We start from the raw sequence: 25,522 nt of genomic DNA, 5'->3' as shown, positions 1-25,522 counted from the left end.
ACAAATCAAGAGCGCGAAAATACTCACGGGACGAAAACATAACGAAGAATTTGTTTGTGAACAAAATGCAAAGAATAGAGAAACGAAGGATTGCTTCGAAGCTACTTCGAAGTAGAATGAAATTAATCACTAGAAAGGACGATGGGGAACTAGACTTCGGCTAACCCAAGCGTGGAATCAGCCACAACATAAGCAAGCAAGAGAGTACAAAATCATCGTCATGTAATGCAAATATAAATTGGTTATTCCGAATTCATGTACATGTATTTCATCGCGACGTTCGCGACACTCCCCACAACAGAGAAGAAGAGCGATTGTAATTGCAGTAGTGTAGACAAAGTGTAAATGCGTGTGTGGTGATTGCTTAGTGTTCAACAAGAGAGTGTACTGTGTATAAATACATTCATGCAGACTATTTACAGAGTTCACAGAGTTATACTGCACCTTGACCTATTAGGTTCTTCAGGTTAGCACGGGAACCAGCGGCTGCACGGCGTGTTGGTCGAGCTGGTTGTTGCTGTGTAGGTTGTACAGGCTGTGCAGGTTGTGCGGGTTGTGCGAGCGGCGGGTCATCGTGCGCTGCATCGTGATTCTCCGCTTGCACAATTGGGTACAACAGACATAGTGGACGTTGGATCTGCCGCTTGGATGGCAGGACAACTGTTGCAGATCTGATTTCACCATCATTACTGTTGTGCAGTTTGTCAATTCGTCCAATTAACCAAGAGCCGCGTGGCATCTTTTCTTCCTTGACTAGGACAACAGTATCCACAGCAGGTGGATCATGTGCTTGCAGTCTTCCATGCGGAAGTGCAGTCTGACCACGTTCACGTAGCGTGGGTAGATACGAATTCTGACCAAAAAGTCTGTAGTAGGCGTTGACCATCCGTCCAGGCAGTTAGCAATGTGTTAGCCAAAGACGTGTCAGGCTCAAACGTCGGGTCATTACCAAAGTCTCCCTCCATACCAGGAGTGCCCAACTTCGGGTTTAAAGACAAGAAATGGTTGGGAGTAAGAACATTACCAAAATCCAATTCGTTTCCAACGTAGACCAGTGGACGTGCATTAATTATCGCCTCCGCCTCCATTAGAAACGTATTGAGCATATCACGGTTTGGAATTGAAGTGCCCACTGTCTTTCGTAGGACCCTTTTCACTGATTGTACTAAGCGTTCGTATGCGCCGCCCATCCATGGAGACAGCTGTACTATGAATTTCCATTGTATTCCATTCGTAGCACAGAACGAAGTAAAGTCATCGGTGTGGTTCATGTCATTCCAAACTTCACCAATGACGTTCGAGGCAGTGTGAAATTGTTTTGCATTATCTGACAAAACTTCAATCGGCGTACCTCTACGGGCAATAAATCTACGAAAGCCCAGTAGAAATGAGGCTGTTGTCATGTCTTCCATTAGCTCGAGGTGGATTGCGCGAGTAGTCAAACATGTGAACAGGCAAACCCATACCTTGCATTTGTCGCTTTCCTTGGTCATTGTCATTGGGCCGAAGTAATCGATACCGGTGTACGAGAATGGTATGCACCTGTTAACACGCTTGCTCGGCAGTGGAGCAAAATCCGGCATTGGGTATGGTTTCGCTTCCCATTTCTTGCAGTGGTAGCAGCTGTGCAATATTGTCTGCACGGTGGCCCGCCCACGAGTTATCCAGAAACGCTTACGCACCTCCATGAGCGTCTGGCTAGTACCGGAGTGCCGAACGCGAGCGTGGCACAGTTGCACGATTAGCCTCGTGGCAGGATGTTTCCGTGGCAGCAGTATTGGACCAGATTCTGGAAACCTAGCATTCTTCATGCGCCCTGCGCACCGGATTAGGCCGTTGGTATCGATAAGTAGACCGAGTTTGGTGACGAGTTCCATTTTTTTTTCTGAATTGCATTTTTAATTTCACCAAATTCTTGACCTTGGATAACTCGTACACATTCCATTTCAGCTTCCTTGATATTGGTTGTGGTTAGTTGTGTTTGTTGTTTGCATTTGCCTTGCAGCTTCTGTACTGCCAGTTTCACGTAAGCCATTACGCGTACCGCTTTCGACCAACTGGAATACCTTTCGATAGAGATGAAAGGACCCTCCCCAGAGCAAGAATTGATTGCGACAGATACCTCAGTGGGTGGTTCTGAGGCCATTGCTGCAGCTGTGGCAAGTGAAGGGGATGGAAGTTCACCGAGTGAGCTGGTATCACCGCGTAGCCATTCAGGACCTTCCCACCAGAGTTTGCTGTCGTGCAATGCAGCAGCTGTTGCACCACGTGAGGGTAGGTCAGCAGGATTGCAATCCGTACTGACGTACTTGAACGCAATTGTCGGATTCGACCGGATTTCCATTAGTCGCCGCTGGACAAATACAGATTGCTGGTTCGTGCCATTGATCCAGTGTAGAACACAAGTTGAATCGGACCACAGAACAGTGCGGTGGAGATCAAATGGCAGTGTGTTCTGGAGGAATTTGATAAGCCGAGAACCGATTAGCGCTGCCATCAACTCCAAACGAGGAATTGTCATTTGTTTGAGTGGAGCTACCTTCGTCTTGCTGACGAGCAGGACTGTGGCCACAGCTGTGGCGCTTTCTTCACGGAGATAGGCAACCGTACCGTACGATTTTTCGGATGCGTCGCAGAACACATGAAGTTCGCGGCGAGTGACAGATGCTGGGTCAAGACCAGTGAAACGGTGGAGCTTGAACGTGTCTGCTTTGTCCAGGTCTTGGGCAATAGCCTGCCAATCATCTGCAATGCTGTTGGGAACCGGATCATCCCAGTCGAGCTTTGCTTTCCAGATGTCCTGGATCAGAAGTTTGGCTCGAACAAACAGAGGTGACAGGTAGCCAACGGGATCGTAAAAGCGAGCAGCAGCGGAGATGATGCTGCGCTTGGTGTTGGCGTGTTTGTGAGCCACATTAGGAGAAATGACATTGAGAGTGTCCTCTTTCGTATCCCAAGCCAGGCCGAGGCATTTCACATTGTTGGATGTGGCCTTGTCGAAGTCTGGCAGGGTGTGGTTGAATTCATCACTGTTAGATGACCATTCACGGAGATTCATAGCGGCGTCGTTGAATAGGCTCTTTGCAGAATCATAGAGAGTACTGGCTTCGTCAGCCGTGTTGCGCCCAGTTATCACATTGTCCACATAGGTGGAGTCGCGGATTTCAGAACCGAGCGTGCTGTTGCTGTTGTCGAGATAGTGATGAATGGTGGCAGACAGCAAGAACGGGCTGGAAATAACACCAAACGGGATTCGACAGAAACGATATGTCACCAGGTTTGCTGGTGAGACTGGTTGAGAAATGTCCTTGAGCCACAGAAAGCGGGTGTAGTCCCGGTCTGGTTCGTCGAGGCCCACTTGGAGGAATGCCTTCTCAATATCGCTGGTGATCCCAACAGGGAACAGGCGAAAACGGACCAGTATGCCACCCAGGTCAGGAAGCAAGCTGGGGCCGCTGTGAAGGCAGTCATTGAGGCTGTTTCCATCCTTGTTGGTTTTTGCTGACGCATCGTAGACGATGCGGAGTTTGGTGGTTGTGCTGGCCTGACGCTGGACGCAGTGGTGTGGCAAATAGTGGACCGGCCCAGTGGGCACGGCATTCGGGACTTCCTCGATGATACCACTTGCATGTTGGTCTCTGATTGTCTGGTCGTAGTGTCGTAGGATGTCTGGCTGTGTAGAAAGCCGCTTGATTAGGGAGACGAGTCGACCTCTGGCCAGCTCATAGTTCACTTGCGGAGCTTTTTCCTTCCACGGCCAGTTGACTGTGTAGCGACCATTTTCTTTGCGTATTGTGGCGTTGAAGTGTTCTCTCACCATGTCGTTGTCTGTTGTTTCTGGGTGGTCATTAATGCCCAGACTCTCAAGGCTCCACAGATCTTCGAGTGCAGGTAAGGTGTCATCCGCTATGGAATCCGCCGACAGATGCATGACGGTGTCTGGGGGCGTATCGCCAGACACTTTGCCAGACGGAATAAACCCTAACTTGGACTCGACCAGCACTAGGTCAGCGGTAACGGATATGACCTGAGGGCCAATGAGGTGATGGTAATGATCACTTCCAATTAGTACGTCGACAACCACGCTCTCTGTTGCAAGGGGCGTGGGTTCAGCAAGATTTACAGACTGCAGAACCGGATATTTGGTGTAATCGAGTGGAAAGCGTTGGATGGGACATGTTATGTTGTCGACTACGTTGGCTATGACCGTAACGGTGGAGCCATCATCACACCCGACAGAGAGTTGCACACGTGGCAGACAGACAACCTTGCGGGTACTGTCGCCAAAGCCAGCCATGGCGATGGTGTCTGAACCATTGGCATCAAGTTGAAGTGCCTGTTGTGCTTCCTGTGTAATAAAAGACCGTGACGACTCAGTGTCAAACATGAGCCGCGCGGGCTGGGTAATTGTGGCGCCGCCAATTGTGGCTACTGCTGTTTGCAGGATGACTGCATCCTGCTGTTGGCTGTGAGAGCTAGGAGCTGTGACACATGTTGTGTTGGCTTTGATTGGTGGTTTCGATTGTTGGTGTTGTTGGCCAGTTCCAAATTTGGAAGGGCTGAGACTGCGGTGGTGTGTCTTCTTGTGGCAATGTGCACAAGCCCAGGGGTTCGGACAAGCCGGAGCCAGATGGCTGTCCCGGAAACAAATGAAGCACCGACCCTGGATTTGCTGGCGTCTGGTCTCTAAAGTTCTGTACCGGTCACATTCATCTGTGTAATGGGCTTCCTTGCAAAAGAAGCATTTTGCGCGTTGTGGTTTCTTGACCGAAACTGCCAACGTCTGGACTGGCCGAATGTCGCCAGGGCTGGCATTCATGGATCGCGATGCAGTCATGCTTGACTGTGCAGAACCGACTGATGTTGGTCGAGCTGCTGCTTCCTTTGCCATGATATAGTCATGTAAATGTTTGCGGAGGCGGTCGGCGGACCACGTCTCCTCACCTTTAGCTAATTCCAGTTGAAACATGGCAGGACTCGGCAGCTTTGACGTGATCAGAGACACAAAAATCCCTTGGTCACAGTCTTCGCCAATAGCACTGAGCGCCCGGATGTGTTTTTCAACTGTGTCGTACAACTGGCGCAGTGATGTGGCCGTGTCATAGGCCGGTGGCAGATCGACCAGGGCTGAATAGTGGGCATTCAGCACCATTTGCTGCCTGCCGAACCGTTCTTTGAGTAATTCGACAGCAATTGGGTAGTGGTCGTTGTCGAGGACGATCCCATCAAGGACGTTGCGTGCCGTGCCCGACAAACATGTTTTTAGATACGCCAGTTTCTCTGCGTGGGATAAAGCCGGGTTCTCGTGTACCGTGGATTGAAATACATCCCAGAATTCGGAAAATTTGAGGACGTCACCCCTGAAATTTGGTAATTCCAGTTTTGGTAATCGTACATGATGGGGATGCGTGGACTGTGATTCGGAACGCCCAGGAGCATTGTTGGTGAGTGTATGGATGGCATCCAATAGAGATTGTGTTGTTTTGTTTTGCACATTGACAAGGTTTTGAATACCATGCGGATCCTCCGCTGGCAATGGGGCTTGGACCATCGCCATTTGTTTATTGTGTCTGATTGCCACTTGTTTTAATTTTCTGATTTTTGAGACCGCTGATTCTACCAAGACTGTCATTCCATTAATTTCCAGTTTCAGTGATTCAACTTGGGCACGTTGTCCCTTGGTGGATGCGGGCATTTGAGCAACACCATTCGAAAATTGATTCAATTTGATTTCTAATCGTTCGACAATGCTTTCAAAGCTTACCAGGAAGTCTTCAACGTCATTCGGGGGCACGTGCCCGGCAATAAACCGGTCAGCATCGTGCTCCTCCTGTTGCAGATCTCGCCACAGGCATTGAATTGAGCTGCTTACAGAAGTCAGTTGCACCGGTACTGTGACCGTATCCATTTTCGACGTATCACTGTTGGAGCCTGACTCTGCTTGTCCGGACCCTGACGTTCCTCCTTCCGTCGAGGCCATGGTTGATTAAACGGGGTTTCAGCACCAAATTTTCATGTCGTGACTCGCGACATCATAAAGATCCCGACTCAACGGACATGAAAGACATTTACGTTTCTTGATTTGGAAAGTTTGTTTCTTTGTTTCTTTCTCAAACAAGATTAAATTTCAACGGAAAAAGGGCAACTGCATCCACAGGCAGCTGCGCACAAAGAACATGCATAAAAATGGCGACCACGACCTTCATTTACGTGGCATGGTAACAAAAAGGAACTAGTGCAGCGACAAAACAGAAATGGAGAAGAAGTGAACAGCAAGGAGAGCGAATCGCTAAAATGCACTAGCCTACTGTCTGTACAGTCATGTAGTTAGTGAACACGCAGTCACGTGGTCACGTACACATAAACGTCATACCAATACGTCATCATGGTCATGCATAACAAAAGGAAAGGAAAGTCACGCGTGAGCAAAACAAATCAAGAGCGCGAAAATACTCACGGGACGAAAACATAACGAAGAATTTGTTTGTGAACAAAATGCAAAGAATAGAGAAACGAAGGATTGCTTCGAAGCTACTTCGAAGTAGAATGAAATTAATCACTAGAAAGGACTATGGGGAACTAGACTTCGGCTAACCCAAGCGTGGAATCAGCCACAACGTAAGCAAGCAAGAGAGTACAAAATCATCGTCATGTAATGCAAATATAAATTGGTTATTCCGAATTCATGTACATGTATTTCATCGCAACGTCGAATAAGTCATCAATATTAGGAAGACAAGCTTTGTTTTTGATCGTAATTCTATTCAATTCTCGCCAATCGCACACCATTCTCAGAGTACCATCCGACTTCTTCACAAAAAACACAGGTGCACCGTATGGCGACTTACTTGGCTCAATGAATCCCTTCTCAAGTAATTCTGACAGCTGTGACTGGAGCTCGTCCATCTCTGGTTTCGGCAAGCGGTAGGCGGGTCGAGACGGTGGTCTGGCTCCATCTTCTATCTGGATTTCATGGTCGACTGGTCTCTTCGGTGGAAGCTCATTCGGCAGCTCGTCTGGAAATAAATCCTGGTACCTCTTGAGCAGGTTCTGGATGTCCTGTTGCTCTGATTCCTGGAGTTGTGGCCCGGAACGATTCTCCTCGTTTGCAGCAGTGACCCATGCAAGAAACCCCTCGGCTCCACTCCTCAGGGCATGACGAGCTTGTCGGCCACTGATAAACATGCTTTCCACAGATGGCCGGTCGGCTGTCGGCGGGTTAGCTGAAGGCAATTTGGCAACAAAGGGCTCACCGTCCAACTGAACTTCGTTCGTACGGAAGTTGATGCTGGGGTTGTTCCTTGTAAGCCACGGCTTGCCAAGAATAGCGTCGTAGCGAGTCAGGGGATACACAGTAAAGTGCTGTTCCTCACTGAAGCCCCCGACTGTCACCTTTAACGTGCGTGTGGAAATCTGCGGGACCTCGCTGGTCGAGCCGTCCGCCAATGTTACGCTCAGCATTTCTGAGCTTGCATCCGTGTCAAGATGATGCTTTCGAACAAAACCGTCTGCAATGAAGTCATGCGTCGAACCGGAATCTATCAGCATCACTGCACGGCGACCGCCGATCTTTCCCTGTATGCGCAGTAGGTCGTGTTCAGGTTCATTGCCGACGCTGACGTTGCTGACATGACACCTTTCTGCAACGGGACAATTTCCTACAGCTATGGGTGTCTCCGGCTCCGTAGGTTCCTGGAGAGCAACGTCTTCAACCTCCAGAGCTCCGAACCGGTTAGCGACTGGTACCGGCGTGGGTGCTTGGGTCGTCGCCAGTAAGCGCACCCCCTTTCTTACTGGCGACCAGCGTTTGGGTAGCGCTGTCCACCCTCAGTACAGTCCTTAGCGAGGTGGCCTGGCTTCCTGCAAGCAAAGCAGTGTCCCATTGCTCGCAGTTGGACACGCTCTTGGTCCGTCAGCTTGCGGAGGCCCTGACCACGGAAGCTGGGCACGGAACGCGACTCTCTACTGGCTGGTGGCCCCGACGCCGGTGGCCCTGACGACTGCCCCACGGTGTTTGCTGCCATGACAGCTTGCTCCAGGGTACGTGGATGCTCACGCATGACCTGTCGCTGGATGTGCGGCACTAGACCCCTGACGAACAGCAGCGCTCTGGTGTGGTGGTCGATTCCCGGCACTTGCAGGCTGAGGCGAGTGAAAGCAGCAATGTATGCGTCCAGCGACCCGCGCTGCGCTGCGGAAATTAGTCCCATACGCGATGTTTCCTCGTTGTGCCGTGGTCCGTACACATCGCCAAGTGCCGCTTTCAGAGCAGGCCAGTCGGAAAACACTTGGTTAGCTTCCAATGCCGCTATCAACCAAAGACGAGCGTTTCCAGTCCAAAATCCTGCCGCGTAGTCGACCCTCTGTGCCGCATTTGGGAGTGCTAACGACCGTAGGGCCATGTCCATTGCAAACGTCCATTCTTTGAATGTAGCGGAATCTCCTCCAAACACAGGCGGCTCTTTCGTAAGGCGGGGTGTTGGCTCCCACGGTTCCGAGTTCGGATGTATCGTTCGGTTTCCTTGGCTAACGCGCTGAGCGGTCTTGATATCGTTTATCAGCCGAACGACGAGTACGAGGAGCGTAAGCAGAGCGACCAGAACACCTGCCAAAAGCAGAGTAGTAACCATCCTCTGCTACCAGTGTAACAGGTTTAATCGAACTTGAAAAGTAAGAGGCCTGGTTGAGCGTGCCTCGACCAGTTATATGCAAAAGGTGATAGTATACATGTGGCAATGGCGCCAAGGAAGGTGCTAATAGACAGGCGTAAGACGCATGAGGTGCGAGGGAGTGTAAAATTATAGCGAACAGGGGAAAACTGTTACATCGTGCTCCTGGTGTGCTGCGGATGGCAGTCGTGAGTCAGTCAAGTGTCAAGTTCGGCAAGAAGCGTGTGCTCCTCGTTGGAGCAACCAACTTCATTATTATTATTATTATTATTATTATTATTATTATTATTACAAAAAATGTATTATCTACGCATGCATCTACGCAAGAGTCACCACCAGCCAATTAGGACATGTGTCACAGTATTGAACGTTTTCGTTCCCTTCTTGTCAAAATACTACAGGGAATGATGGAAATAAGCTAAAAGACTACAACTATAAGGAAAAGAAGTTCAGAAATATATCACTCCAATTATGTGTAGAAGTGACACGAAAAAAAAAATATAATGAATCAAGAAAACAGCATGCAAATCCAGTAAGTGACAAAAACGTAGTGACAAGAAAAAGAGAGAAATATCAAGAGATCTATTTCGCACCTTCACGACGAACAGTGCCAAACAACTGCAAAGACAACACATTCTCCTTCTGAACACAAAGCTCAGGGTCTAACTTACGTATGTACAAAGCTTCCAACACGGCAAGATGTAACAAAGACCTACCACGCGACAAAACAGAGAATACATCATCGGAATACCACTCACGACAACTAGCACTGCCCGACAGGTGACACTTGATTGCCGAGGTACCGTTTCCCTGACCCGACGACTTGGCCGTTGTCACCTCCGATATTGCCGCTTGCGAATCTCTCCCATTACGCCCTGCGTCCCTGCAATTCCGATTGCCTCGGTCGAGATCAGTGTGCTGCCCCACGTACAGTCTGTCCTGCTTCCGTGGTCTACCTCGTTTCTTCACATTAACCGTTGTTGTCACTTCCAGTATTGGTTCTTTTGATTCGTCATCAATTCGTCTCCTCAATTGACTTCTGGTGACTAGTCCGGGGCTCGATTGTCCAGATGTCAGTTTCGGTGGTTTCCGTATAGGTCTCTTCTTCTTGTTGACTGTTGTTTGGGCTGGCTCCAGCCCAGAGACGAATTGATGACGAATCAAAAGAACCAATACTGGAAGTGACAACAACGGTTAATGTGAAGAAACGAGGTAGACCACGGAAGCAGGACAGACTGGACGTGGGGCAGCACACTGATCTCGACCGAGGCAATCGGAATTGCAGGGACGCAGGGCGTAATGGGAGAGATTCGCAAGCGGCAATATCGGAGGTGACAACGGCCAAGTCGTCGGGTCAGGGAAACGGTACCTCGGCAATCAAGTGTCACCTGTCGGGCAGTGCTAGTTGTCGTGAGTGGTATTCCGATGATGTATTCTCTGTTTTGTCGCGTGGTAGGTCTTTGTTACATCTTGCCGTGTTGGAAGCTTTGTACATACGTAAGTTAGACCCTGAGCTTTGTGTTCAGAAGGAGAATGTGTTGTCTTTGCAGTTGTTTGGCACTGTTCGTCGTGAAGGTGCGAAATAGATCTCTTGATATTTCTCTCTTTTTCTTGTCACTACGTTTTTGTCACTTACTGGATTTGCATGCTGTTTTCTTGATTCATTATATATTTTTTTCGTGTCACTTCTACACATAATTGGAGTGATATATTTCTGAACTTCTTTTCCTTATAGTTGTAGTCTTTTAGCTTATTTCCATCATTCCCTGTAGTATTTTGACAAGAAGGGAACGAAAACGTTCAATACTGTGACACATGTCCTAATTGGCTGGTGGTGACTCTTGCGTAGATGCATGCGTAGATAATACATTTTTTGTAATATTTTCTGCCTCCGTCCTACTTTCAAATTATTATTATTATTATTATTATTATTTTGACTGGTTTGAGGGAAAGAGACAAACGGGAAAAGCCTGAAGAAAAAATTGACTGTCACCACCAGGACTCGAACCAGGGACCCTCGCTTGTAGCCAGCGATGCTCTAACCACTGAGCTATGGTGTAGTCGTCATCTCAGCAGAGGCCGTTCAACATTTTCTTCAGACTTCGTAACTCACACTTCCTGTGAATCCACACAGGCGGGTGGGACGCAGCCCTCACTGTAACCCACACACTTCACGTACAAACTAGCACGCGGGGAGCCCCAAGTCATAAAATATTGACTGGTTTGAGGGAAAGAGACAAACGGGAAAAGCCTGAAGAAAAAATTGACTGTCACCACCAGGACTCGAACCAGGGACCCTCGCTTGTAGCCAGCGATGCTCTAACCACTGAGCTATGGTGTAGTCGTCATCTCAGCAGAGGCCGTTCAACATTTTCTTCAGACTTCGTAACTCACACTTCCTGTGAATCCACACAGGCGGGTGGGACGCAGCCCTCACTGTAACCCACACACTTCACGTACAAACTAGCACGCGGGGAGCCCCAAGTCATAAAATATTGACTGGTTTGAGGGAAAGAGACAAACGGGAAAAGCCTGAAGAAAAAATTGACTGTCACCACCAGGACTCGAACCAGGGACCCTCGCTTGTAGCCAGCGATGCTCTAACCACTGAGCTATGGTGTAGTCGTCATCTCAGCAGAGGCCGTTCAACATTTTCTTCAGACTTCGTAACTCACACTTCCTGTGAATCCACACAGGCGGGTGGGACGCAGCCCTCACTGTAACCCACACACTTCACGTACAAACTAGCACGCGGGGAGCCCCAAGTCATAAAATATTGACTGGTTTGAGGGAAAGAGACAAACGGGAAAAGCCTGAAGAAAAAATTGACTGTCACCACCAGGACTCGAACCAGGGACCCTCGCTTGTAGCCAGCGATGCTCTAACCACTGAGCTATGGTGTAGTCGTCATCTCAGCAGAGGCCGTTCAACATTATTATTATTATTATTATTTGGATGGCAGTCGTGAGTCAGTCAAGTGTCAAGTAAAGTCGGCGGAATAGCGCGAGCTCCGGTGTGGGGAGCAAACCTTTCTTACAAAATCATCGCCGAAGTCGCAACCACTACTTCGTATTATTATTATTATTATTATTATTATCTGAAACTCGGATGTTGAGCCAATAATAAGTGTAGAAAGGAAAAGGAAATATAGATACGAGTTGAGAGTAACTCTCCATCACTGTAACCAGATACTATATACAGTCAGAAAGTGCAACAACTAGGCACAAAACTGACAGAGTACTGAGACATTCGACGTCCTGACACCTAGCTTCAACACATCTCCGTAGCGCTAACCGACAGCCTTCCAACTTGGAAGGTTCAAGGTTATGGAATGACCAAAGAGGGTAAGGCAAGCGCAACGAAAATAAGCACAAGCTACAGTCCCAACGGAACAAAAGAATGTCGATTCTTACTGGACTATGACGAGACCAGTAGGATATTTGACAAAGCGGTCTAACTACAATTTGAAGCATTCGTTTTCGCAAAGCTTCCCTTTCTTTACTTATCTTTGATATTTATGACCCACCCAAGTTGGGTGGTGTGCTGCTTTGCTGCTTCGAATCGAATTCGACTTCCTCCTGCACCACTGCAGCAAAGTCAACGACTTTGTCTGCGGGCGGTTCCATGACAGTCCAGGCTGGTGTAGACTGTACGGGCTGTACGGAGTCTAGGGTCAGAGTTCCGTACCGTACTTCAAACGAGGACAGACGGTTCTCCAAGCTGTCGATTGTCTTTTTCATCTTCAAGTTTTCCGCCATGATACCTTCCATTTTCGAACCAATTTGCTGGCCGATGGCCTCCATGCTCTCCCTGGAGTTTGTCTACTCGCTACGGATTTCCAGAAGCAGGTCGTTGATCTTACCAAGGTTATAGGAGTCAGCAGATTCGCTTCTCTTCTTCTGAACTCCCTCCAACCGTGACGTTGGTTTTTTTTTGGGCCATCCGTTGAGAAATCGTACTGGGTGTTCTGCTCTGGGTAGCCATGGTCTACTCACAGCTACGTTCCCTCTCACACTACAAAATTAATGATTGCTATGTTCTTAGAAGCTAGATACAGATAACTGGTTGGCCAGAAAGATCCAAAGTGTGCGAAAAACCGCAGAGCTCGAAAACATGCAACCGACGCGTACAGTAAATGTTACCAAGATCTCAACCCTACAGCCGCCCATTATAATGGAACTCCCTTCAATTTAGACTACGTCTTTGGGAAATCCTCAAATATATTATATAATAATAATAATACAAAAATGTATTATCTACGCATGCATATACGCAAGAGTCACCACCAGCCAATTAGGACATGTGTCAAAGTATTGAACGTTTTCGTTCCCTTCTTGTCAAAATACTACAGGGAATGATGGAAATAAGCTAAAAGACTACAACTATAAGGAAAAGAAGTTCAGAAATATATCACTCCAATTATGTGTAGAAGTGACACGAAAAAATAGATGTGAAGAATCAAGAAAACAGCATGCAAATCCTATAAGTGACAAAACGTAGTGACAAGAAAAAGAGAGAAATATCAAGAGATCAAGGGATCTATTTCGCACATTCACGACGAACAGTGCCAAACAACTGCAAAGACAACACATTCTCCTTCTGAACACAAAGCTCAGGGTCTAACTTACGTATGTACAAAGCTTCCAACACGGCAAGATGTAACAAGAACCTACCACGCGACAAAACAGAGAATACATCATCGGAATACCACTCACGACAAGCTAGCCCTGTACCTTACCCACGTGGGAACTGGGCAATGGTGGGGCACATGATTCATAATTGTGTCTTACCAGCTGGAGACTTGCTGTGAGGTCCCTCACGGCGTTCTGGAGGCCGGCAACTGCGATCTTGAGAGCTGCGATGTCGTCTGGTGAAGCCTGCGCCTCCGAGCAGGCTTGCACAGGGGCTGATCCTCCACCACAGTTCCTGTCGAACCCGGCTTTACGGAGAGCAGCTACAAGCTCGACACTTCCTAGTCCCTTTTCATACACTCCGCAGGATTTGGCAATTTTTACAAGCCCGTCCTGGGTTACAATTGCTAAATCAAATATACGGCTGGGTCCTTCTGCCTCATCTGGCATGGTACTGGGGCCTCTGACATCCTAAGGGACGGTCAGACGGTGCTCAGGGGCACAAACATGCGCCCACATGACCTACACGCGCTACAGTACTAGAGGACTGAACACACGCCACCCACAGCCCGTCACCGGCGAAGATACAGATACCAGGTACTACTACTAGGTGTGAGCGCCTGGGCCGCCAGGGCCAGGAAGCAACGGCAAGGTTGCGTGCAGAGCGCGGCACATGAGCCAATCCAAGGCAGTCCGGCAGAACGTAGTTGGTATGGCAACTAGCGTCTCCGAAGTACGAGGCTGGTGAGGAACGATACACACAGACACCCAGGTTCAACAAACGAGAAGGGGCATCCGAAAAACTGCAATGGCGAACCGGCAGAACGATGAATAACCTGGGTCTCAGGAATAGCAGGGCAGGATGGATCACTACCGATAAAACCACTGCAGCGGACTCAAAAGGTCAACTTGAAGGTACAGTCGACCTACCCTTATAACGATAACCTCTATAACGATATTACCCTTATAACGATATTTTTCTGTCAAACCAAATCACTCCATTGACTTTTGTATACATTGCCTTACCATTTAATGGTAAGGCAATGGTCTACTAGGTGCAAAGCTGCCTAGCGCCTGTAGCAACCGCCGTTGCTACAGCTCATCCCGTACATACTCCAAGTGCATGCAAGCACGCGAGCATTTTACAGCTACATGTACGTAGATCTACGTGTACAAATGACCAGCCAACTGGACTAAAAAGTGCTCAAAATAAAACAATCGGTTGTCCCACTTTGGGAACAAAATCGGTCGGTTTGTCGGACAGGCGATCAAAAATCGGACGATTTCCGAAAAATCGGAGCAAGTGGCAGCCCTGCCATTAGAACAACATTGCTATAACGATATTACCCCTATAACGGTATAAAATGGGCTGACCACTTGGCATTTTTCCATTTTATAACGATTTCTAGCAGGGAATATGTGGAGGCCACTATCCAGGTAGGGCAAGTTTCGCTTGATTAGTCGCTGGGACATGACAAAATGCAATGGGGGCACCAGTGATGCCTTGCTGTGTACATAATATGCGTAGAACATACTTGTACGCAAGTTTTTACGCTCTGAAGAGTGTAGAAATGAACACAAATCATGCATTATGACGTACATGTATGAAATGAACCAGTACCCTTCGAACAATATTACCCTTTATATATATAACAATATCTCTTGGTCTGACGCAAATATGGTTATAAGGGTAGGTCGACTGTAATAACGCAAGCTACATGCCAGTAGAATGAATCTATAGGATGGAAAATTTCAAATCTAGGGAGAGGCAAAACTGCATCCGCTCAGTACAGGTACAAGCATGAACATGTACTAGTAGTGTTACTACTTTGCACTTCCCCAGGCCAGCGCTAGCCTTTTTAGAAGCAGATGTACTGTGATTTGTGCCTTTAGTTGTATTCGAAAGTGAAAATACAGGACTTCTGCAGAGGAAAGTACTGATCCCTGACAATTTTGGCTGCTTTTCGGACGTATCCTTTTCGGACCGGTTTTCAGAAGTGCCTTCAATAATCGGACACTGCCCGAAAAATCAGAAGGTTTGGCAGCACTGCACTCATTACATTAGGGTTTGCTGGGTTCCTCCTCAGGGACGATCTTTCTCATGTCCGAGTAGATTACCCTGTCCATTCATCGAGACTGTATGGCAGTTTTCCTGGAATGCAGAAAGAACAACTCAAGTGCCATTGGGCAGGTGAGCGTGTGAACAGCGGACATGTGATCATATTGTATATTCTTGGTCCGCGTCAGCAATATTGTCGCTTATCTTTCGATAATTTGAACTTAGACTTTGGACATCAACGCGAGCACTTGAGACGATAAAACTTGGTATGATGGAAGGTATGGTAAAGAATGACAACTGACCATGAGGAGTTTGTTGTCGAAGGAAGGGTTCTTACTTTTTTTGGTATTCTTCGTCGCTGCTCTCGGTGCTGGTGACAAGTATTTTTTGCTCAGGATGGACAGTCTCGCTTTCGCAGGCTCATCTCTCTTCCTCTCCGCTGCCTGGCACCAGCCCGTTTTGCTGAAAAGAAAAACAAATCTTGCTTGCCCTGTTGTGCTCTTCCAGACAACGGATCGTGCTTCAGCAGTGTTTCCTTTCCCACCATCCCTCCCTATCCAACTTATTCACACCATCATTATAATTATCGTACCCACTAATCGGGTCCACTCTCACAACTGGTGATATCTAGCTATTTGCTGCGGCTCTGCCTTGCGCGATATTACATCCATTTAGCATTGCAGCTCTACGTTGAGCTAACAGCAGCTCTACTTTGAGCTAACAGCAGCTCTATATTGAGCTAACCGTAGCTCTACTTTGAGCTAACAGCAGCTCTACTTTGAGCTAACAGCAGCTCTACCTTGAGCTAACAGCAGCTCTACTTTGAGCTAATCGCAGCTCTACTTTGAGCTACCAGCAGCTCTACTTTTAGCTAACCGCAGCTCTACTTTGAGCTAACAGCAGCTCTACTTTGAGCTAACCGCAGCTCTACTTTGAGCTAACACCTGCTCTGCTCTGAGCTAACAGCAGCTCTACTTTGAGCTTCAAACCAGTTGTTTTGAAACCAGCACTCCTCAATCCAAAGATGCCTCTTTGTTGACTTGTTTGTGTGAGGGATGGGGCTAAAGGGAAGTCGATCGCGACGGTCGCCTTCTCTATAGGAAGTTTGCGTGGGCAGCACGACTGCCTGTGTGGTTCATATCAGTCGCCGCTCTTTGCAAGATTTATTTTGAACGACGATGACGCGTACAGTACTTGCAAATCTCCACGATACGTTGGATACGCGTTGAGCTGGAGGTGAGGGAACTGCGATCTCAGATTTGCGAGCGATCCCGCAGGTGAGCGATCTCGGCCGTTTTGCAAAATGGAACTGATTCCGAGTAGCCGACTACTTTCTTGTGCGTCGCGCTGCTCTTGCCTGCGCAGTGTGACAAGAAAATTTATTTTGATGCGGCGCTGTATCAATCTGAATCACCCACCCGTCGCTTTCGAAATCCACTCGAAATCTAGCTAGACCTTTCAGGTACTAGTTAACTAACTTACGTCACATCATTGTTGAGCGAGCGCTGTGGAACAGTGCTTGCGCAAGAAGATTGTCCTTCTTTTTGTCTTGCTTGTCAAGAGCCCACCCACCCGCCCCATGTATTTACTTTGTTCTGAATGCGGTGGTTTCTTTGCTGTATTTTTCTGCACTGCTGATTTTATAAGTTCTATTTGCTTATTTTTTTATCTGGGTGGTTATTCTGCAGTTGCTGTATCATTTGCCTCCATTCTGGCAACCCTGTTTTTCCCTTGAAACAAGGCAATGTGGCTGTCCGCAGCCGACCCTGCACTGTGGTTTTTGCTGTTTCAAATGTGAGGTGTGCGAGAAAACACAAACTCCAGACAGTAGCGTGAGTCAGTATCACCCATGCGCTGATGACCATGTCTGATAAAGCTTCTCATAAAAACTGTATGGAATTGTGTTGTTGTTCTAACAGGGATATTTTGTGAAGATCCTGGTCAACCTACTAATGGTCGATATACACACAACGGATTTGAGTTTGGAAAGACTGTAAGATACACTTGTAAAACAGGTTATGAGATGCCACAAGGTACACTCACAGTGACATGTATAGGAACTGGACAATGGTCTCAAGCCAAGCCTACATGCCAACGTAAGTGTTATCAGTATGGTATACACACATTCATACACTGTACACTGAACATACATACACTGTACACTGAACATACATACACACATTCATACACTGTGCATGTACAGTTGTGGCAAGTGAAATCCGACAATTGCCATAGGGGACCGCGCCGAAAATCGACACCAATGATGTAATGCACTGCACCTAAGTTGTACAATAGAGCCGTATGCATCTCAAACAGATCGAAAGGTCACAGCGTAGATACACACAGTTCACAAACATGGTACACATAAGGAGTATTGGTGTCCAATCCTCATTCATTTTTCAATTTTGTCAGCACCTTTTGAACCTTGACTGTGAACCTTGACTGTGATGAGTACAAGTTTTGTCATCAGAGAGATGAAGTTGTATGTAAATGCAACGCAGTGTACTACGTATGCAGGGCTGCAGGGACTGCAGACTGCATAGTCCAGTCCCTTATGCCAAGTGTCGGATTTCACTTGCCACCCTGCCCACGGTTCTTCCAAGCACCTAGGTGACAGCATTGAACTGTCTCTTTCCCATCGCTGCCATGCGCCAGGCTGAGAAAGCAAGAGATACTCTACGCCACCAGCTAGACACACAAGCAGCCAGCTCAAGTAACCGCAGCTCGAGTGATGCAGAGTCGATTGAACTCTGGGCCTGTAAAAGCGTGGGTGCAAGAACGCGCTCCATCACAGTTTTAATTTTGTACATTTGCTTGTCACCTTACTTCCTTTCTTTGACTCGCTACACCAGATTCCGTTACGGATTTCTATCTCGTATAGCGTAGAAGTTTGACCCTGATGATGTGCCAGACGAGACAATTTGGTGAAATGTGAAGATATTCGTAGCTAAGATACCGTTTTGGGTGTTGGAGAAAAGAAACGTTTATGGTGTGCAGGCCATGCAATAAGAAATCAGGGTTGCTCTGACAAAATTTCTTGACACTTCAATTGGTCGGACATACCCGGACATACCATTTTGCCATACTTGTCTTTGAAAGCCAACGTTTTCAATTTTCTCCCTCAACGAGGAAGGACTCCAAGATGTTATTGGACCAACAAATCTTCTCGGCGAACCGCACACAAAGCTTCCATCTAAGCACTTCACCCCGGCGCGATCGTCTTTGTATCTCTCATACTCCAACCAAATGGATGTCGAAAGGTCCTTGTCTCACTCAGCAGTCCACTTGTCACAAGTGGCCACTCGCACAGCACGGAGCTTCTTGCCTGAAAATGCGCACTCTAATTCCAACATTACTTTGGTTCTACTTGACCGATTTTGATGATCTTGGGCTCATTGGAAAGCTCTTGATGAGAGAAGTACAATGAGCCCAAACTCGCCAAGAGGACAACTCATTGTCCACCACAACGCGCTCCAAACGGGAGTCCAGGTCCTGATCTGAGACGAAATTGGTCTCCTTCAATCAGGCATTTCACTGAATTTAGCTCGGAACTACTCAATTTTTTTGCGAGTGGAAGCTTTACCTTTCAATGAATACGCATGACCGTGCTGCTCTCGTTCCTGCCAGCACTGCTGCCTGTCCTAAATCACAAGAAAAATCTGCTGACTCGACTCGCAGCACGCAGCCTAGAGAATTCAAAGTGTTTGATCGATCGCCGCTCACTCAAACTTCGTCAGAGAGACTTCGGACCTGTTCGAGGCGATAGCGGAGAGCTTTCTCTACCACTTAGATCTATCGATTGTTGAATTTGATCAAGATTTGGCGGAGTAACAAAAAATTGACAGCGCCTGCGTGCATACAAATGCCCATGGAGTATTTTTTCGTATCGGTTCGATCGGACACTTTGTCCGTCAACCGGATATTTCGCCCGGACAACGACCAAAAACAGTGGGAAAATGTCCGATGTCCGACTGTTATTTCATGCCCTGGTGTGCATGTGGGAGCGTTTTTGACACTCACTCAGTGTCATTCGTGCTTCCACTTCGTGATTTCCCAATATTATAGTGATGTTTCAAACCTCTCTTTTTGTGATTGTGGTTGCTGAAGAATATGGAGTTCAAAATCTTGAACACGCAAATTTTTAGTGCTTTGGGGTTTCGTCTGGGTAACCTTGTGTGTATTAAAAATTGTGTTGAATGTTTAACAGGTATTAGCTGTCCACAACTCGATTCACTTGCCAATGGTGAATCCAGACGTACAGGTGTGAGATACCAGGATACAGTAACTTATGAATGTAGTACAGGATATTTCATGGTGGGTCATCCAACTGGTACTCTGACAGCAACGTGTATGGAAACCAAGGCATGGTCTCAGCCTAAACCCGAGTGTCAACGTAAGTGACTCCACTTGGAACCGCTAGATGTCTCAAAGTCAACCTCATAATACTACCACATGGAGCTGCCAGAAGACTCTGAGTGGAAAAGCAACCTGAGGGGGAGGGGGGGGGGTGTTACGAGTGAAAAAATCGTTTTGCAAGCTGTCTGGCTGCTTGCATGTGTTAGCATAATAACACTCGTGTGCAGATCTGCTCAATGAAATCCTGACGCGTGAGTTCAATTTACACCCTGCACTAATTCACATCCAAATGTTAACAGGTGGAGGGCTGCACATTGCCCGGCGTTGCATTGACTGGCTTGATCGGATTTCATGAAGCAGTACTGTATTTACACTCGGTAATAGGCTTTCATGATATCACTGGAAACACACTTGATCCTACATAGTAAAATGTCACTAAGCCATGCAAAGAGTAAGTTTACAACAGTTAACATAAGAATGATAATAGTTTGAAAAGGACTGTGTTGTTGTCCTAACAGGTATATTTTGTGTAGATCCTGGTCGACCTACTAATGGTCAATATGTACGAAACGGAGTTGAGTATGGAAAGACAATAAGATACACTTGTAAGACAGGTTATAAGATGGAGAACATACCAAGTGGTACACTCACAGTGACATGTGTAGGAACTGGACAATGGTCTCAAGCCAAACCTACATGTCAACGTAAGTGATAATGTTATGGATTGCATGCATGTTATGTGCAACGTCACAGTCCTAGATTACATGCATGCTATGTGTGACGTCATTATCAGATTATCTTAGCTACTGTTACCATGCGCGTAGTTACTGTTGCCATGCGCGTAGTTACTGTTGCTATGCAGCACTCTCTGTATCTAGAGTTTGCGCATGTGTGTAATGTGCTTCTCCTTGGATCCATCTTGGCTTCCTGTGCTGCATGTCTTTCCTCTCTGGTTTTACCTTTACTTCCATGTTCCCTTTCAATGCAATGTATTTCTAAACTCTCCGATCCGTGTGTATCAGTGGAACTGTGTATGAGTAATGTGCGGGCTGAATGCGAACCACAACAATTGGCGACGAAGATAAACTGCAGGCCGCGATTTAAGTTGAACGATGGATGATTCCGGAGATGAAAAGCCATTGAAGCGTCTCGATGTCACCGGTCCTGCCCATGTCGTGGCAGAGCGCTGGCGGAAATGGAAGAGATCTTTCTCGTATTATGTCGTAGGGAAGGGCATAACGGACAAGACTCGGGCTAAGGCCTTACTTCTGCATTTCGGCGGAGAAGGAATTCAAGACATATACGATACCTTGGAGTCGTCCATAGACCAAACTGCTGGAGACGCGCTGAAGGCGCTGACAGACGCTTTGGATGGACATTTTGCCGTCACTGCCAACGAGCCCTACGAGCGGCACATTTTCCGACAGATGGCCCGGAAAGAGAAAGAGACTGTGGCCCAGTTCATAACTCGACTCAGGAATCAAGCGAAATTTTGTAATTTCACTGACGAAGAAGACCAAATCCGAGATCAACTGATCCAAGCCATGTCGGACCCGAAGCTGCGCCAGAAACTCCTGGAGGAGAAGAATATCAAACTGAAAGATGCCCTGGTGAAAGCCAGACAGCGGGAACTGGCGACTGTGCAAGCACGGAGCATGGACAGCTCTGCAGAATCGTCCATTCATCAGCAACGATCGTCGTCAGGACATCACGCTAACTCGTCAGGCAGACATCGTCACTCTGGTGCGGGACCACGTGGAGGTGGCACACAGACTCAGTCAGCAACGAGGAATGCTGACTCGGAGTGTTTTTCGTGTGGCCGGAAAGGTCATTTCTCACGTAGCCCTGAGTGTCCAGCACGCGGAAAAAAATGTTCAAACTGTGGGAAAGTTGGACATTTTGCTGTTGTCTGTCGGTCGCAGAGGAAGAAGGACAAGGGAGGACAGCAGCGCAGAGTTCATGATTTGTCTGCTGACGCAGAGCAACAGGACAAGAGCAAGCAGAGCGCCAGTGAACCAGCCAGCAACTCCTACTCGTGCGAAATGTACAATGTCGGCCGAGTGGGTAGTAGCTCAAACAAACCAGTGTTCGTCGATCTGGAGATAAATGGAGATCATCTTCTCATGGAGCTCGACACAGGAGCTGAGCACACCGTCATTCCGGAGAAGCTGTGGCAAGCTAAGTGGTCAGATGTGTCGTTGTGTAAATCGGATAATCGTTTGTGTGCATTTGGTGGAACTGACATTCCTGTTCTTGGTGAAGCCCGTGTTAGTGTGAAGTGTAATGCACAGGTCGTTGAGTGTTCTCTACTCGTTGTAAAAGAGGGCTCTTGTGCACTGCTGGGTAGAGATTGGTTGAGACATATTCGTCTCGATTGGCAAGCCATTTCAGCGTCTTTGCACACAGTCGATCAGCAGCCAGAGTCTGCAGAAGTGTTTGGTGAGTTTTCAGACGTGTTTTCTGACACTCTTGGCTGCATTTCTGAACACATAGCAGAAATTCGTTTGCGAGATGGGGCTGTGCCCCGATGTATCCCTGCACGTCCGGTACCGTATGCGTTACGTACCCAGGTAGATCGTGAACTTGATCGTCTAGAGCGTGAGGGCGTTATTAAGAAGGTGGAGGCTGCAGAGTGGTCTTCACCAGTTGTAGTTGTACGCAAGCGCAATGGAGACATTCGTTTGTGCGCGGATTTCAAAGTATCCATCAACAAACACATTGATCCACAGCAGTACCCCATACCAAATCCCACAGATCTGTTGTCGTCTCTGGGTGGGGGCAGAGTGTTTTCTAAACTGGATTTACGGCAAGCGTACGCGCAGCTGAAGCTCAGCGCGGAAAGCCAGAAGCTATGTGTCATCTCGACACATCGTGGTTTGTATGCGTATACAAGGTTGCCATTTGGTGTCTCCAGTGCCCCGTCGATTTGGCAGCGCGTCATCGAACAAATCGTACAGGGTCTTGATGGTGTATCTGTATATTTCGATGACTTATTGCTGCAGGTTCACGGCGAGATCATGACATCCGCCTGAGGCGAGTTTTAGCCCGTTTCCGGAGGTATGGCATTCGTGTTAGTAGGGAAAAGTGTGTTTTCCTACAGGACAGTGTTCAGTATCTCGGGTATACCGTTTCTAAGAGCGGCATAGCCCCGAACGACGACAAGGTGAGAGCTATCTCTGCTGCTCCACCGCCGCACGATGTCGCTTCGTTACAGTCATTTCTTGGCATGGTAAATTTCTATTGTCGTTTCGTACCGAGCCTGTCTACCATGTTGCATCCTTTGCATTGTCTGCTGAAGAAAGGAACTGTTTGGTTATGGTCGGCTGAGTGCCTGCGTGCTTTCGATAGTGTGAAAGATGCATTGACCTCATCTCCTATCCTAACACATTATCAGAATGACCTGCCTGTCGTGCTAGAAGTTGATGCATCTCCGTACGGAATTGGAGGTTGCCTATTTCACATTGATGAGCAGGGTGAGAAAAAGCCAATCTATTTTGTATCTCGTGCACTCACCGCTTCCGAAAAGAACTACAGCCAAATAGACCGCGAGGGTCTCGCTATTGTGTTCTCTATCAAGCGCCTCCATCAGTTTCTGTATGGTCGTCATTTTGTGTTGCGTACTGACCATAAGCCGTTATTACGTATTCTGGGTGCTAATGTTGGCATTGGTAGCACTGTTGCTGCTCGTTTGCAACGCTGGGCTGTGTTTCTTGCCAGCTATGATTACAGTATTGAGCATGTGAAGGGTACTGACAATGTGACTGCTGACTGTTTGTCTCGTCTACCCCAGCCTTTGTCGGCAGAGCAGGAGTCTGTCCTCATTCATGCTATGAACAAATTTACCGCCGATCCATGTGGTGACATTCCTCTGTCTGCACCAGAGGTCGCCAAGGCAACTCAAGGTGATGAGGTATTGTCGGATGTGATGCGATTTCTCAGATTTGGTTGGCCTCGTGATGTAGCAGAACGTTTCGTACCGTACAGCCGCATTAGGGATGAATTGTCCATTGAACAAGGCTGTTTGCTCTGGAAAAGCCGTGTAATCATTCCAAGTACATTTCGACAAGCTCTCCTGCGGGAATTACATTCTGTGCACCTTGGCGTAAACAGAATGAAGTCAGTTGCCCGCTCATTCTTTTACTGGCCTAAGTTGGACTCTGATATTGCTGATTTGTGTGCATCGTGTGAGCTGTGTCAGCAATTTGCTCGAGCTCCCTCTAAGGAGGCTACACACCCGTGGGTTTACCCCAGCCGAGCTTTTGAGCGTGTGCATATTGATTTTGCCGAATTTGAGCACCGTTTCTTCTTTGTTGTCGTGGATGCCTACTCAAAATGGGTCGAAGTATTTGATATGGGCCGTGATTCCACTACGTCGAAGACAATTTCTTGCTTGATGAAATTGATTTCCCACTTTGGTATCCCAAAGTTTATTGTGAGCGATAATGGGCCTCAGTTCACGTCCCACGAGTTTGCGTCATTCTGTTCACAAAATGGCATCATTCACAAGCTCACGCCTCCCTACCATCCAGCATCTAACGGTCAGGCTGAGCGCATAGTCCAAGAGCTAAAAAAATCGTTGAAGACACGTCCGCCCACTGTCTCGATTGCTGCTCAGTTGTGTCGTTTTTTGTTTGCCTATCGTACTACTCCGCATAGTACCACGCGAGTTTCCCCTGCTGGCTTGGTATTGCGATTCACCCCGACGTCCCGTTTTTCCATGTTGCAGCCATCCTTTGGTGACACGATGCGTCAGCCAACGATGTCTTCTGGTCCGCCGTCTCGTGGTTTTGTTTCCGGCGATCGAGTTTGGTTCCTGAATCCTGTGCCCCGTGGTGGTCCAAAGTGGCTGAAGGGTGTGGTCCTAAAGCGTTTTGGCCCCCTGACCTACTCCGTTGAGTATGATGGTCGACAACGTACTATACACGTTGAGCATTTGCGCGCGTGCCAGTCGGATGGTACTTCTGTTTGTGTCGACACGTTTCCGTCGACTTCTCCACAAGTTCCAGACACGGCTCCTGTGCCTGTGTTGCCTCCGCAGCAGCCATCCTCTCCGGTACAGCCTGTTCCTTCGTCACAACCTACTAGTCCAGTTGCAGTTTCGAGTCCTCAGCCGTCTCTTCCGTCATCTAGTACTGCTGTGCCTAGTCCAGCGTCACCAGCTGCTAGCCCCTGTCCGCCTCTTCGTCGTTCTGGCCGTGAGCGTGCTGCTCCGAAGCGCCTGATTGAAGAGATGTAGACTCTTATCTGTACTGTGCAACTTTGCTGTTTACACTGTTCCTATTCCTTGACTATGTGACGGTTTGCTCTCAGTTTTTCTCGTTTTCTTTACTCTATCGCTTCGGTTTTCCTTGGTCAAATGTGGATACTCCCCATTTCTCATTTTAGGGGGGAGGAGTGTTATGGATTGCATGCATGTTATGTGCAACGTCACAGTCCTAGATTACATGCATGCTATGTGTGACGTCATTATCAGATTATCTTAGCTACTGTTACCATGCGCGTAGTTACTGTTGCCATGCGCGTAGTTACTGTTGCTATGCAGCACTCTCTGTATCTAGAGTGTGCGCATGTGTGTAATGTGCTTCTCCTTGGATCCATCTTGGCTTCCTGTGCTGCATGTCTTTCCTCTCTGGTTTTACCTTTACTTCCATGTTCCCTTTCAATGCAATGTATTTCTAAACTCTCCGATCCGTGTGTATCAGTGGAACTGTGTATGAGTAGTGTGCGGGCTGAATGCGAACCACAACAGATAACCTATTTATTCTTCTTTGGAAATGTGAGGAAGAGCTATTTTACTTACAAATACC

The 25,522-nt window shown here is 47.7% G+C and overlaps 1 protein-coding gene across 1 annotated transcript in view; it reads left to right on the top strand.

The window, feature by feature from the left end:
- Positions 1–25,522, top strand: part of LOC135808884 (sushi, von Willebrand factor type A, EGF and pentraxin domain-containing protein 1-like) — a 108,226-nt gene that overhangs the window by 30,184 nt on the left and 52,520 nt on the right. Inside the window, exons 7-9 of the mRNA XM_065322125.1 lie at positions 17,279–17,455; positions 19,567–19,752; positions 20,234–20,419. Coding sequence (XP_065178197.1) covers positions 17,279–17,455; positions 19,567–19,752; positions 20,234–20,419 — 549 coding nt within the window. The remainder of the gene's footprint in view (positions 1–17,278; positions 17,456–19,566; positions 19,753–20,233; positions 20,420–25,522) is intronic.

This window comes from Sycon ciliatum, chromosome 2 (assembly GCF_964019385.1).
Source record: "Sycon ciliatum chromosome 2, ocSycCili1.1, whole genome shotgun sequence".
In the NCBI taxonomy this organism is placed as follows: domain Eukaryota; kingdom Metazoa; phylum Porifera; class Calcarea; order Leucosolenida; family Sycettidae; genus Sycon; species Sycon ciliatum.
Note: the sequence above shows the minus strand (reverse complement) of the source record. Positions and strands in the feature narration are given on the sequence as shown.